The following is a 15,929-nucleotide window of genomic DNA, read 5'->3' as shown; positions in this document are numbered from 1 at the left end:
CACTAAACTGTGGAGTGCCACAGGGATTCATACTGTCTCCCATTATATTTAATATCTACCTCAAGCCTCTGGCTGAGCTGCTTTGGTTGATGGACACAAAATTCTACATCTGTGCTGATGATGTGCAACTGCTCATGCCCATTGAACTGGATCTACCCACAGCTCTGAGTAAACTGTCTCCCTGCCTAACCGCAACTCAGGAATGGGCAAACAACAACAAACTGTGCCTGAACCCAAGCAAAACAGAGATTCTTTGAATACCTAACACAAGTGGACAAATGCCTGACTTCAAAATACCTTTTGGGAAATATGAACTCCCCCTAAAATCACAGGTCAGGAGACTTGGGATACTGCTAGACTCATCACTCACTCTGAAACCTCAAATTCAAACAACCTTTTCAAATTGTCTCTATCACCTATGGCAGCTACAAAATCTTTCTCCATATATTGGAAAGATGAGTCTGACCACAGTGGTCCATGACATGATAACATCACAACTAGACTATGTAGTGCCCTGTAAAGTGCCCAAACCAAAATGAGTTTGTATCAGCTCCAACTAATTCAGAATGCTGGAGGACAACTGATAGAAGGCTGTAAGTGGCGTGACCACATCACACCCTTCCTGCAAAAACTACACTGGCTACCAGTACCTTGCAGGGCTAAATTTAAAACTCTGTGTTTGATTTTAAAGGCTCTCAGGCAAAATGGGCCAGAGCACTTAAAGAATAAATTAGCCCTCTACACACCTTTGAGACTTCTAAGACCCTCTCAAAGATCATCACTATTTGTCCCCTCATCACCTGCAGTGTTTGTATCTTTAATTTTGACAACCCCCCAATATAACGTATTGCAGAAATCGATACATATTATCACTAAACTTTGTACCACAGATCGAAAATCACACTGTGGCAACATAGGCCGTGACTTTTTTAACAAATGAATCTGAAATAAAGCTGACTTTACCACCTGCAATACTTGATTCTTCATGGACAATAAAGGATCCAAAATAATACCCAACAAGCGCATACATTCCTGTACTGGTAACACAGAATCACCTAAATTCACAGACCGACATTGTAGAAGAGCTGCATCTTTGCCTACAAACATCAATTCTATTTTACCAAAATTTAAAACTAATCTATTCAAACCCATCCATTTCAGTACATCAGACATACAATCACTCAATCGTTCAATCAATCGTATGTATCCTTTTTGAACTGGAAAAAAGAAGTGTACTTCTCAAGAGTAGCTCCCACGCTCTGGAATTTACTCCCAGAGGGGCTACGTATAACTGAAGACTACCTCTACTTCAGGAAGCAGGTGAAAGCCTGGCTGTTGTCCCAAGCCTTTAATATATAGGGTAAGTGACTATACACTCATTCTGCATCTGGACTAGTTTGCTACACACACTGTAACTTAGACCAGTTCCTTATATCTTGATTAACTGTACAAAGAACTTGCCTTTAGTTTCGCCACCCATTTATTTATCCCAACTGACTCTGTACCACACATCTTGTCCCCATCTATACATCTGCATTTGGCCCCTCAGCTATATGGTAAGCTGTATTGTAGAAAAGCATTAGTATCATAGCAATGTTATTTGAATGTTCTAATTGTGTGCTTATTAGATATTTCATCACTATTATGCTTATATCATTATATCTCTGTTATTTGAATTTCAGTGCTGTTAAATGTGTATATTTGTTATCCTGTTTCATAGTAGTCTTATTATTAGGTTTCAATTTGCTGTTTTCAAGTTGTCCTATTTCATTGCATTTGTTTATACTTGTTCATTTTACTATTGTTATGCAGTTAACAAAATTATAAGTTTGATGTTAAACAGTTCCTACTGTACACCTCCTTGGGTGAATCTCTTCGTAAAGGCGGTTAATAAATCCCAATAAATATTTTTTTTTCCTTCAGTTTACTCTGTTGATCAAATTACACAGCAAATTAAACATCAGTTTTTCTGTTTTAGAGACCTAAAGCGATTGGCTATAGAGCAACTTGCTCTTATGTTTATGTTTATTATTTATAGCCTGCTTTTATCCAAGGCAGGGAACACAATGGTATATATAATTAAAACGTTCACAGCAAAAACTTCCTCCTGCTGCCTTCCGGGTGCTGTGGAGGACTTGCAGCCCATCTGCATATCCTAACAGCCTAGTCTGGGGTGACTCCCAGGTCCACCCTGATCCTCCAGGGCCTTCACTCCAGGTGTCCAGATCTTCCTCCTGCTGTCTTCCAGGTGCTGTAGAGGACTTGTAGCCCATCTGCATATGCTCACAGCCTAGTCTGGGGTGACTCCCAGGTCCACCCTGATCCTTCCAAGGCCTTCAGTCCAGGTGCCCAGCGCATCCACCAGCTGCCTTCCAGGTGCTGTGGAGGACTTGCAGCCCATCTGCATATCCTCACAGCCTAGTCCAGGGTGACTCCCAGGTCCACCCCGATCCTTCCGGGGCCTTTGCTCCAGGAGCCCACGCGAAACATCTTCTCTTATCTTTTTATACTTTCTCTTTCCTATTTCTTAGGCTCCAGTACAGTTCCTCTTCTTGACACTTTCCCTTCCCAATCTCTTTTTTCTTCTGAAACCACTGTCTACTGCAGGAGCACATTGCCCACATTCTGCTTTCATCATCTCACCATCCCTTTTATCTTCTCCCATCTTCTCAGCTCTCAACCTGCAATACTTCCTTCCATTCATTCAACAATCTCCATTCTGTTTGAGTGTATCTCATTTTCGTCACTATCCTCATGCCTCTCCTCTTCTCCATACTCTCTTGCTCCTTCTCCTGCTCTCCACTGGGGATATCAATCTCTATCCTGGTCCTCCACATCAGCTCTCATCCTATTCCTTCAGGTCACACAATGATATCTCCAATCTAATTTCTGTTCTTCTCCTCTCTCCTTCTCTCCCTTTCTCATGTGCACTATGAAATGCCATCTTTATAATAAACTTTCCTACATTCATTACCTCTTTATCTCTCGTACTCTCCATCTGCTTGCCCTAACTGAGACTGCTTTGCCATGAAGACTGTGCTTCTGCTGTGGCCCTGTGTCATGGAGGTTACCATTTTTCCCTTACTCTTCACCTGGTTGGCCGCAGAGGTGGTTTTGGGCTTCTACTCTCACCCTCTTGTAGATTTCAGCCTCTTCTTCCTCCTCATTTTCACTGCTTTTCTTCCTTTGAAGTCCACTCCATCCATCTACCTCTCTAAGTATCTGTCACTTATCAATTCCATGATAAGTTCCTTTCTTCCTATCTCACTGACTTTGATTCCTGGCTTTCCTTCTTTCTTGAACCTTCATCTCCTTCCCTCATTCTTGTGGATTTTAACATTCATGCTAATGATCCCTCTGACTTTTATGCCTCTCAGTTTCTCGCTTTAACATCCTCTTTCAAACTTCAACTGTGCTCCACTACCCCTACTCACCAGAATGGCCATTGCCTTGATCGTATCTTCTTCAACTGCTGATGCTCCAGTTTCTACACCTCTGCTCTTCCCTTCTCTAACCATCATTTGATAACTTTCACACTTAAACACCCCCCCCCCAAATCCCATCCACCAATACATTTAGGAATCTTCAGGCTATTGACTCTTCTACTCTGTCCTCCAGTGTTTCAAACCTCTTGTCAAACACTAGCAGGCTTATTTTCAAAAGAGAAGGGCACCCATCTTTTGACATAAATTGGGAGATGGGCGTCCTTCTCCCAGGAGCGCCCAAATCGTATAATCAAAAGCTGATTTTGGGCATCCCCAACTGCTTTCCGTCGCGGGGACGACCAAAGTTCCCAGGGGCGTGTCAGAAGCATAGCAAAGGCGGGACTGGGGTGTGCTTAACACATGGGCGTCCTTGGCTGATAATGGAAAAAAGAAGGGCGTCCTTGATGAGCACTTGGGCAACTTTACTTGGTCCATTTTTTCTTGTGACCAAGCCTCAAAAAGGTGCCCGAACTGACCAGATGACCACCGGAGGGAATCGAGGATGACCTCCCCTTACTCCCCCAGTGGTCACTAACCCCCTCCCACTCTAAAAAAAAACCTTTAAAAATATTGTTTGCCAGCCTCTGTGCCAGCCTCCAATGTCATACCCAGCTCCCTGACAGCAGTATGCAGGTTCCTGGAGCAGTTTTAGTGGGTGCAGTGCACTTCAGGCAAGCGGACCCAGGCCCATACTCTCCCTACCTGTTACATTTGTGGAGGAAACAGCTCTCCAAAACCCACCACAAACCCACTGTACCCATATATAGGTGCCCCCCTTCACCTGTAAGGGCTATGGTAGTGGTGTACAGTTGTAGGTAGTGGATTTTGGGGGGCTCAGCAAACAAAGTAAGGGAGCTATGTTCCTGGGAGCATTTTATGAAGTCCACTAGGATGCCCAGTTGGTGTCCTGGCATGTCAGGTGGACCAGTGTACTACAAATGTTGGCTCCTCCCACATCCAAATGGCTTGCATTTGGATGTTTTTGACGTGGACGTCTTTGGTTTCAAAAATCGCTGAAAGTCAGAAACATCCAGATCCAAGGACGTCCAAATCTAGGGACATCCAAATTTAAGGATTTGAACATCTCTGACAGTATTTTTGAAACGAAAATTGGACGTCCATTTTTTTCAAAAATATGGGTTTCCCTGCCCCTGGATTTGGACATTTTGCAAAGACATCCAAATCGCAAATTGGACGTTTCTTTCGAAAATGCCCCTCCATATCACTTAGATTGTGAGCTCATTAGGGACAGTGCAAAGTACCTGTAATAGAAATTCTGAACTGCATACTTACTTCAGGGATCTATTGCAGTATATCAAGTGATATAAATAAATAAATTAGACAAATTAATGAGCAACAGACTGGTGAGGCACACGTATAACTACTGTTTTTATTTAAACAATTTAAAAAAGATTGTAATTGGAATCACATTTTCTTATTCTTTCCTCTTATTTTCATACTTTTCTTTCTCTGTATTTTAACCATTTTATTGTTATTGTACAGCACTTTGTCAGCATGTCCTTTTAACAGCATATCAAATGGAAATAAACCAAACTAAACATTAGGGGCCCCCCTAAGACCTCCTATAGAGTATTTTTGAAGTGAAGGGGAATGTTTAAAGGGTTGGAAAGGTTGTTTCGTAGAAAGTAGCAAAATGGAGCAGAGTGGGAGTTTTAGAGGAACAAAGACCATGCACTAAGATACCAACCAGCAGCACAACACGCTAAACAATGCTCCAGGTCAAAAGAGACATCTCCGCCATTTAGTCGCTATTTATAGGAAGTGTACATTTGCCATTTTTTTATATGACATCTACATGCCCAATATAGAATATGTCCTGTGTGCTTAGTTTCTGGTTTCACTCTGCACATGGCCATGGAAGGAGTCAGGTGTGGGGCACAGAGTGGCCATGCACAAAGTGGAACCAGCAACCAAGCACACAGGACATATTCTATAGGTCATGCTCATGATATGCGCCTCTTTTGCCATTATAGAATACCACTGAATGCATTCCTTGCGTTTGGGTGGCCTGATGTTCATGTTGCCACCTAATGTTCAGTGTACCACATAAGTGTCCCTCCTTAGACTGAGTAAAACACTACTGTGAATGATAAAGCATACAGCATTTTTTGGGAAGGGTTTGAAACAATGCTGGTGTTACTACCTTTTAAACAAACTGTTACTCTGAAAGAGGGACAGTGTGGTTAGAAGTGTACTATGAGATTGGTATGACAACTACTGTTCCTGCTCCTCTCCCCTTTGTCCATAATCTAGTAAAATGAACAAGCATCACTGCTAAAATCAGCCTTCAACATCTTGTTTATTCAGGTAATATTCCTTATCTTCAGTGGTCTAATGAGGGGAGCAAGCTCTCTAAAGGAAGTAAAAATATATTACGTTATTCCTGTTAGAAAATATCACCTTCAATTGGTTTACTGATCTTTTGTCATAAATTACCAAGTATCCAACACAGCAGCCATTTCATATCAGTTCAGTAAAGACGTTAATCCATTAAGCTAATAGTGAATGAAGAGGGGTTATTTTTTTCTTTCTTTTGTTAGTCATGCCTTCAACAAAATGATCATGCTTTTAATCCATCTTTAATTCATTTATTCTTCATTCTAGGAAAGTTAGAGATGCAACTGGAGTCGACATTAATATGCGTGTAGGAGTGCATTCTGGTAATGTCCTTTGTGGAGTTATTGGTCTTCAAAAATGGCAATATGATGTATGGTCACATGATGTTACATTAGCAAATCACATGGAAGCTGGAGGAGTCCCAGGGTGAGAAAACATTGATTTCAACTCCCTAAACAATTTTGAAAAAGTACATGAATATAGTATATTTTCTAGTTTATTTCCTATTCTTTCCAACCCATGAGGGGTTAAAATATTCTGTGTGTCTGAAGGCAAAATAACTCTGAAAATTTTAATTTAACAAAACTGGATGAAATTTGGCATCGGAGAAAAATCAGTGAAAAGATGCTTCCAAATTTGGCAAGATTGGACTAGGGGCTCCAGAGAAATAAGCTCCTCCCAAAAATAGCCAAGTGCATTTTTATGGGAGAAGAAGGTCTACTTCTGCAGAATAGTAATATAGTAATGTAACATAGTAGATGGCAGCAGATAAAGACCTGAACGGTCCCTCCAGTATGCCCAACAGTCACACTCATTATCAATTCATGTGGGGGGGGGGGGGGGGGGAAGAATCAGGAATAATATCAGGAAGTACTTTTTCATAGAGAAGGTGGTACATACATGGACTATTCTCCCACAGGAGGTGGTGGGGATAAAAATGGTAACATAATTCAAAAATCTGTGGGATATAAACAAAGGCATCCTCTATAGAAGCTGTGGAACCAAACAAGCTTAGCAGTGATTAGATGGCAACAATAGTAATTGTGAAGCGAAGCCAGTGCTGTGCAGACTTCTACAGCCTGTGCCCTGATCGTGACTAGACAGATTAAGCTTCAGTAACTGGAGAACAAGGCCAGTGCTGGGCAGACTTCCACAGTCTGTACCCTGAAAATGACAAACACAAATCAACATCAAGTATATGTATGGAGTATCACATCATACCTTATACTATGAGTGTATCTTGTTGGGCAGACTGGATGCACAGTATGGGTCTTTATCTGCCATCATCTACTGTGTTACTATGTTACATGTTAATATTAAACTAACAATGAATGTGATATAAAATATATATATTTGATCCAATAGAAACCTAGACACAGTGAAACATAGCATTTAGGGAATTGCTCCTTTTAAACTGCCTCCACCTATTCTCCACTCTCCTGGTCACATACATACTCCACACATCCCCTAACAACTTGCACTACTCCCCTAGCTTTCCTACCTACCCCACATCTTACCACCTATCCACCATGCCCCTATCTACATACACTGAGCTATCTTCTACTCCTCTCTTACCTACCCCACCTCTATCTACTACTTCCTCAACTACTTCCCTATCCTCCACACCCTCCTCCTCTATTAAAACAGCAACCTCAAAATTACCCCCACAAATCTCAACCCCACCAATCTCCATACCCAACTATCTACCTCACACTCTGATCCCCTCACCCCAACTATTCCCCCCTTCAAATAATACTGTTTATATTTCTCCTAATTTAGAAAAGTACAATGGCTAAAAAGTTCCCTCCAAACCGCAGGTAAGGAAAGTATTACCACAAGAAAACTGAGATGCAGAAACAGAATATGATCTTGAATAAAAGACCTTAAAGCCTATCTTACTTTCTATTTCTACTGCAATAGGAAAAATCCTACTTTGGCTCAAGCCTTACCATCAGTTTTTCACAACTAAGAAGCCTCTGTACATATTCCATGCCTTCTTGAATTCTGTTTCTATTTTTGCCACAACTGGCTAGATTGGGAGTCTTTTCCATAAATCAAACACTCTTTCATGAATAAATATTTCTCTGAGGTCAAGCAGGTCAGTTAATACTCACATGTGGGTGACATCATCCACGTCAACCAGTGTAGAATGCTTTAACAGTGTATATAACTTTAAGAGCCACACACTAGCGTTCCCACTGCTCATGTGTGAGTGCCTTCCCGCGTGCTGTGAAAGCATGGGACCAGCAGTCTCCTCTCATTCACTGTGAGGAGAGAACATGCTGTCCATGGCTACTCATAATGTCTGGTGTGTGAAAACATTTTTGAGCAATTTTTTTTTCTGCCTTCCCTGCGGGATTTTTATCCTGCTTCTTTTAGTTTTCTCCCTTATGGGTTTTATTCTACCTTAGTTACATTTTTCCCCAATTTTATGTTTCCTTCATTTTTTTCACACTCTTTAGGCCATCTAAGGCCTGAGCTTCAGTCGGGAATTTTTCCCTGTCTCTTTCTGGTGCTTTCCCCTTTTTGAAGTCACCATCAAGACGTTTGTTTTGGCCATGGCTGTTTTTCCTTCCATGTCATCGAAGGTCCCTAGTGGCTTCAAGCGTTCTCTGGCAAAGAAACCCATTCTTTGAGTCTTCAGTGTCTGGGGCCAGAACATAGCCCTGCCAGCTGTGTTCTTTGCCTGCAAATGCAGAAAAGAGTCTGGCTGTCCAGAGAGGCTCAAAGAGAGAACATTTTTAGAGCCCGGTCTAAATCATCAACATCGGCATCAACTCACCTTGAGCTACTACTAAAAAAGGTGTGAGAAAAAAAAGATCCAAATAAATAAATAAACATTGGCATTGGCACTTGCAATGGCACAGGGTGTATCGGTCCCTATGGTTGCAAGACCCATGTCTAACACTGGGAGTGGGCACACATTGAGCAGGACTCCACCTGCCTCAATGCTAGACGCTGTGCAGGGCCCCCGGGACTGATTAACATTGGACCCCAAACCAAGGACGTATGGGGATTTGATGTCATCCTTGCCAGCATCGAGGAGTATCTATGCTCAACATCGGGCAAAGTCCAAGAAGTACAAGCATTGATCCCCCTCGATAATTGGTGCCAAGCGCTCTGGGGCACCAAGGGTTCCGGTCCACAAGAAGAGTTAGCACCAGGAGGAGCACTCTCCCTCCATTAAGAATGTGCCAACACGAGGGTCTCCAGGCAGCTAGGACCCGACGTCTGCACCAACAGTTCAGCAGTCTGCCTCTGAGCCAACACCCCGGCCTTTCCCGATGTCATCCCTTGATAAGCGCATCTGGGCCATGCTCCGTGAGCACTTGATGGGGCTTATCCAACAGAGTGCATTGGCATCTGGGGTGCTTGTACCAGCTATGCCTCTCCTTGCTGCCCTGCAAGGTCCTCAGCCTACAGTGAGGTCTCCGACGCCGGTGCCATGTGCACTTCTGGTGTTGACAGCCCCCTGTGCTGGTACCCCCTCGATGTTGATGAAGGAACCTTCACCAGAGTTGAGGGGGGTGCCATGGGCGGCTCAAGGCAATCTGCCACTCAAGGCACAGATGAGATGCTGGCCCTGCCCATGTCCCCTGCACCCATGCCTGGTCTGGCATCTCCCCCATCCCTCCTCAACACTCTTCTCTGCATTTACCTTATTATTTTTTTCCAAAGTTCAGCAGCGGCAGCAATTCCTGTAGGCTGCTCTGCTGCGGTGCTGCCTGAACCGGCCTCATTGCTTTACTGCATCCCATCTCTGAGGAAACAGGAAGTTACATCACAAGGCGGGCCACAGTAGGGAGAAGAGACCAGTGCCGGCAGCCTATGGGAATCACTTCCGCTGCCACTGCTGTCTTTAGGAAAAGAAAAAAATAAGGTAAACATGGGGAAGGAGGATGAGAAGGAAAGGGGAGAGTGCCACTCCTGGAGAGTGCTGCCTGATGCCCCTGCCTCAGTTGGCCTAATGGTAGGGCCGCCATTGGGTGGAGCCTACACTTTGATGCCCTTCCACACAACGACATGCTTCCTGTCTCTCAAGAAAGACTCGGTCTCAGCCCTCCCATGAGGAGTTTTTTGCTGACACCAAAGAGGAATGTTCATGGGCGTCTGATGAGGACCCTAGGTACTTCTCAGAGGAGGGGTCCTATGGTATCCCATCTGACCTCTCCTCTCCAGAGGAAAGTAGGAAGTCTGCACCTGAGAGCCTTTCCTTCCCTGCTTGCATCAGGAAATGGCAGCTGCCATTCCAATTCAAAGATGGAGGACAAGCCCAAGGCTGAGATGTTTGAGGTCCTGCACTCTGATTTTCCTTCTAGAGAGGCTGTGATGGTCCTGCTTCACAAGATCCTGCTAGACGTTCAGGTGAAGAATTGGGAGTCCCCTCTGTCAGTCCCTGTCTTCCCCAAGAAAATAGGCACCATGAGGGGCATAATCGAACAGGGCGCCCAAGTTTTCATGAGGGTGTCCTCGCAGGGCGTCCCCACGAAGGGGCGGGTAAACTCGTATTATCAACATAAGATGGGCGTCCATCCTTCATTTCGATAATACAGTCGGGGATGCCCAAATCTTGACATTTAGGTCAACTTTAGATATGGTCGTCCTTAGAGATGGTCGTCCCTGGTTTTCGGTGATAATGGAAACCGAGGACGCCCATCTCAGAAATGACCAAATCCAAGCTCTTTGGTCATGGGAGGAGCCAGCATTCGTAGTGCACTGGTCCCCCTCACATGCAAGGACACCAACTGGGCACTCTAGGGGGCACTCCATTGGACTTCAGAAATTGCTCCTAGGTACATAGCTCCCTTACCTTGGGTGCTGAGCCCCCAACCCCCCCCCCCAAAACCCACTCCCCACAACTATACAACACTACCATAGCCCTTACAAGTGAAGGGGGCACTACATGTGGGTACAGTGGGTTTGTGGTGGGTTTTGAAGCTCACATTTACCACCACAATTGTAACAGGTAGGGGGGGATGGGCCTGGGTCCACCTGCCTGAAGTGCACTGCACCCACTAAAACTGCTCCAGGGACCTGCATACTGCTGTCAGGGAGCTGGGTATGACATTTGAGGCTGGCATGGAGGCTGGCAAAAAATATTTTAAGTTTTTTTTAGGGTGGGTGACCACTGGGGAAGTAAGGGGAGGTCATCCCGATTCCCTCCGGTGGTCATCTGGTCAGTTGAGGCACCTTTTTAGAGGCTTGATCACAAGAAAAAATGGACCAATTAAAGTCGGCCAAGTGCTCGTCAAGGACGCCCTTCTTTTTTCCATTATCGGCCAAGGACGCCCATTTGTAAAGCACGCCCCAGTCCCGCCTTCACTATGCTTCCAACACGCCCCCGGGAACTTTGGTCATCCCCATGACAGAAAACAGTTCAGGGCGCCCAAAATCGGCTTTCAATTATGCCGATTTGGGCGACCCTGAGAGAAGGACGCCCATCTCCCAATTTGTGTGTAAAGATAGGCGCCCTTCTCTTTCAAAAATAAGCCTGCATGTATCACAAATTTGCCTTTCTGATTAGTAAACTTGCCATGTATTTGGCTTCTAGTTTCACTAGATCTTTCCTTGGTTTTTGATCCACTGGTCCATGCTCTCCTTTTCCTTTGTCTTCAGGAGCTAGGAATGTCAGGGAAAATGTTAGAGTGATTTCAATCATATTCGGAACAAGTACCTTTTATGTTCTCTCAGGATCTGTTCTCAGTTGTACACCTAATATATTCAGGCATCCCTCAAGGTTCTTTATTAGCTCCAACTCTGTTTAAGTTTTATTACTCCAGTAGTGACATTAATACAATCATTAAATTGTAGCTTACATTTTTTGCTTGAGAAGGATTGTATTAATGAAGCGAGTATATGGCAACACTGTGATGGGAATGTGTATGGCAGTGCTTTCTGTCTGATGTTTGTGTATTAGTTTTTAATATTATGTTTATATAGTAGCTGCTTAGGTTGTAAGTGGGTTAGAAATTTAAAAAAAAATAAAATAAATAATGACATAAAGATCTTGCTAGCTGTAGATCATACTTCATTGGACTTTTCAGCTGTAGAAAACTATTGAGATGTCAGTCGTCATAATTCTAAAGGAAGTCTCTTACAGATGGTAGGTCCAGCAACAAAAAAACATATATGACCAATCTTCTTATAAACACTAATAGCAGATCATGTTAACAGTTAGCACATACCACGTGCAGTTTCAAACAGCTAACATGGAAAATGCCATGGGAAGGGGAGGTGGAATTGGTAGAAATTACACCCTATAGTTAATACAGAGCTTGTTGCCACATTTTAAAAGTTAAAGTGGTAGATAATGTGGAGCGGTTAACATCACTTCAAGAGATGTATCTAACCATATCATGCATTTAACACATGGCAATAAACTTTGTATTAATTGCTTTGGAATACCCCCAGCACTTAACAAAGAGGTTTTTGAATGGGCTGTGTTGGCAATGCCGCGCAGCAGCTGCTAACGTGGATTTGTAAACAGAGGGGTTAATGTAGCTAAACATATAGAAAAGGTGATGGCACAAGCTAGAAGGATGCTTGGGTACATAGGAAGAGGAATAGCCAGCAGGAAAAAAAGAAGGTGATAATGCCTCTGTATGACTCTGGTCAGACCTGATTTGGAGTACTGTGTAGAGTTATGAAGACCACACCTCCATAAGAAACAAGATGATGTTAGTCCAGGCAACAGATTCTAAAATAAACATAAGAACATAGGCATTGCAGTTGGGCAGACTGGATCAACCATACAGGTCTTTATCTGCTGTCACTCACTTACTTACTAATACTGGGACAAACCAAAGGTCTATCAAGCCCAGTATCCTGTTTTCAACAGTGGCCAATCCAAGTCCAAGAACTTGGCGAGATCCCAATGTTGCATCATAATGTTGCATCACAAAGTTTGATATAGAGCTAAACCAGTATTAACATCATCAGTGAAGACTCAAAACTCTTGATCCAATTATTCTTTAATGCAGTCAAACAAAAAAAAAGAAAAATAATCACTTACTATTGAGACTATGATAAAATGAGAAGAACGGTGAAAAGAAAACTTAGAGGAGTGACTGCGAGGGTCAAAAATTTACATCAGGCGTGGATGCTGTTCAAAAACACCATCCTGGAAGCCCAGGCCAAATATATTCTGTGTATTAAAAAAAGGAGTACAGAAGACCAAACAACAGCCGGCGTGGTTAAATAGTGAGGTGAAGGAAGCTATTAGAGCTAAAAGAAAATCCTTCAGAAAATGGAAGAAGGAACCGATTGAAAATAATAAGAAACGGCATAAGGAATGTCAAGTCAAATGCAAAGGGCTGATAAGGAAAGCTAAGAGGGACTTTGAAAAAAGATTGCGTTGGAGGCAAAAACACATAGTAAAATTTCTTTTAGATATATTAAAAGCAGGAAGCCGGCAAAAGAATCGGTTGGACCGCTAGATGACTGAGGAGTAAAAGGGGCGATCAGGGAAGACAAAGCCGTAGCGGAGAGACTTAATAAATTCTTTGCTTCGGTCGTCACCGAGGAAGATTTGGGTGGCATACCAGTGCCGGAAATGGTATTTGAAGCTGACAAGTCAGAGAAACTTAATCAATTCTCTGTAAACCTAGAGGATGTAATGGGACAGTTCTACAAACTGAAGAGTAGCAAATCTCCTGGACCGGATGGTTTTCATCCCAGAGTATTGATAGAACTGAAAAATGAGCTTGCGGAGCTATTGTTAGAAATATGTAATTTATCCTTAAAATCGAGCATGGTACCGGAAGATTGGAGGGTGGCCAATGTAACACTGATTTTTAAAAAAGGTTCCAGAGGAGATCCAGGAAATTATAGACCGGTGAGTCTGACGCCGGTGCTGGGCAAAATGGTAGAGACTATTATTAAGAACAAAATTACAAAGCATATTCAAAAGCATGGATTAATGAGACAAAGTCAACATGGATTTAGTGAAGAGAAATCTTGCCTCACCAATCTACTACATTTCTTGGGGTGAACAAACGTGGATAAAGAGGAGCCGGTTAATATTGTGTATCTGGATTTTCAGAAGGCGTTTGACAACGTACCTCATGAAAGACTCCAGAGGAAATTGGAGAGTCATGGGATAGGAGGTAGTGTTCTATTGTGGATTAAAAACTGGTTAAAAGATAGAAAACAGAGAGTAGGGTTAAATGGTCAGTATTCTCAAAGGAGAAGGGTAGTTAGAGGGGTTCCCCAGGGCTCTGCTGGGACTGCTGCTTTTTAACATATTTATAAATAACCTAGAGATGGTTGTAACTAGTGAGGTAATTAAATTTGCTGATGACACAAAGTTATTTAAAGTCGTTAAATCGTGGGAGGATTGTGAAAAATTACAAGAGGACCTTACGAGACTGGGAGACTGGGAGTCTAAATGGCAGATGACGTTTAACGTGAGCAAGTGCAAAGTGATGCATGTGGGAAACAGGAACCCAAATTATAGCTACGTTATGCAAGGTTCCACGTTAGGAGTCACGGACCAAGAAAGGGATCTAGGTGTCATCGTAAATCCCCACACCCACACAACATAACCAATGATCATACTGGACAATATACAATCTTCATCCCTACCATCCTCATGGTGCCTGATACACACCTACCTCATTTCAACCACAATATAACCTGTATTTGTTATCAACCGACTGGCGAACACCTTTATGGTACTATGTAAGCCACATTGAACCTGCAAATAGGTGGGAAAATGCGGTGTACAAATGTAACAAATAAATAAATAATACGTTGAAACCTTCTGCTCAGTGTGCTGCTGCAGCTAAAAAAGCAAATAGAATGTTAGGTATTATTAGGAAAGGAATGGAAAACAAAAATGAGGATGTTATAATGCCTTTGTATCGCTCCATGGTGCGACCGCACCTCGAATATTGTGTTCAATTCTGGTCGCTGCATCTCAAAAAAAATATAGTGGAATTAGAAAAGGTGCAGAGAAGGGCAACGAAAATGATAAAGGGGATGGGACGTCTTCCCTATGAGGAAAGGCTAAAGCGGCTAGGGCTCTTCAGCTTGGAGAAAAGGCGGCTGAGGGGAGATATGATAGAAGTCTATAAAATAATGAGTGGAGTTGAACGGGTAGATGTGAAGCGTCTGTTCACGCTTTTCAAAAATACTAGGACTAGGGGGCGATGAAGCTACAGTGTAGTAAATTTAAAACGAATCGGAGAAAATGTTTCTTCTCTCAACGTGTAATTAAACTCTGGAATTCGTTGCCAGAGAATGTGGTAAAGGCGGTTAGCTTAGTGGAGTTTAAAAAAGGTTTGGACGGCTTCCTAAAGGAAAAGTCCATAGACCGTTATTAAATGGACTTGGGGAAAATCCACTTCTGGGATAAGCAGTATAAAATGTTTTGTACATTTTTGGGATCTTGCTGGGTATTTGTGACCTGGATTGCCCATTGTTGGAAACAGGATGCTGGACTTGATAGACCTTTGGTCTTTCCCAGTATGGCAATACTTATGTACTTATGTACTTCTCTCTTACAACCAGTAACCCCTTTCAAACCCATTCACTCCATTATAACCCTTCTATTCCTCTCCCAGTAATTCTTTGTCCTTTTTATCTTAATTGCTAAACATAATTATTGTGGCAGCATGTCATGCCAATAAAGTTATGTGACTCAGAGGGGCATTTTTGATATGACTTCTAAGTCCAACTTTGGACATTTTGCTAAAAACGTCCAAAATTCAAGTGGAGAATATAGCTATTTTCAAAACAGAAAAACATCTATTCTTGTTTTTTAAAACAGTTATTTGCTAGATGTTTTTTGTGCTCTGTGTGTTTAACAATTTGGTCCATTTTAGAAAAAATAGCATTCAAGTGAAAAACGTACAAAATCAAACCATTGGGATGTAGAAGGAGCCAGCATTCTTAGTAGACTGGCCACACAGACATCCCAGGAGAGCAATGGGGCACCCTAGGGGACACTGCAGTGGACTGCAAATATATGCTCTTAGGTACACATCTCAGCATTGCTCCCTTATGTTGTCTGCTGAGCCCCTCAGCCACCCAAAACCCATTACCCCCAAATGTATACCACTACAATAGCACTTATGGGTGAAAGGG

The 15,929-nt window shown here is 42.8% G+C and overlaps 1 protein-coding gene across 1 annotated transcript in view; it reads left to right on the top strand.

Moving 5' to 3' along the window:
* The window catches only part of ADCY2 (adenylate cyclase 2), an 812,163-nt gene that overhangs the window by 382,824 nt on the left and 413,410 nt on the right, over positions 1–15,929 (top strand). Inside the window, exon 8 of the mRNA XM_030205406.1 lies at positions 6,111–6,269. Within this exon, the coding sequence (XP_030061266.1) occupies positions 6,111–6,269 (159 nt within the window). The remainder of the gene's footprint in view (positions 1–6,110; positions 6,270–15,929) is intronic.

This window comes from Microcaecilia unicolor, chromosome 1 (genome assembly GCF_901765095.1).
Source record: "Microcaecilia unicolor chromosome 1, aMicUni1.1, whole genome shotgun sequence".
Lineage (NCBI taxonomy): Eukaryota > Metazoa > Chordata > Amphibia > Gymnophiona > Siphonopidae > Microcaecilia > Microcaecilia unicolor.
This window is presented reverse-complemented; position numbering and strand designations above follow the sequence as displayed.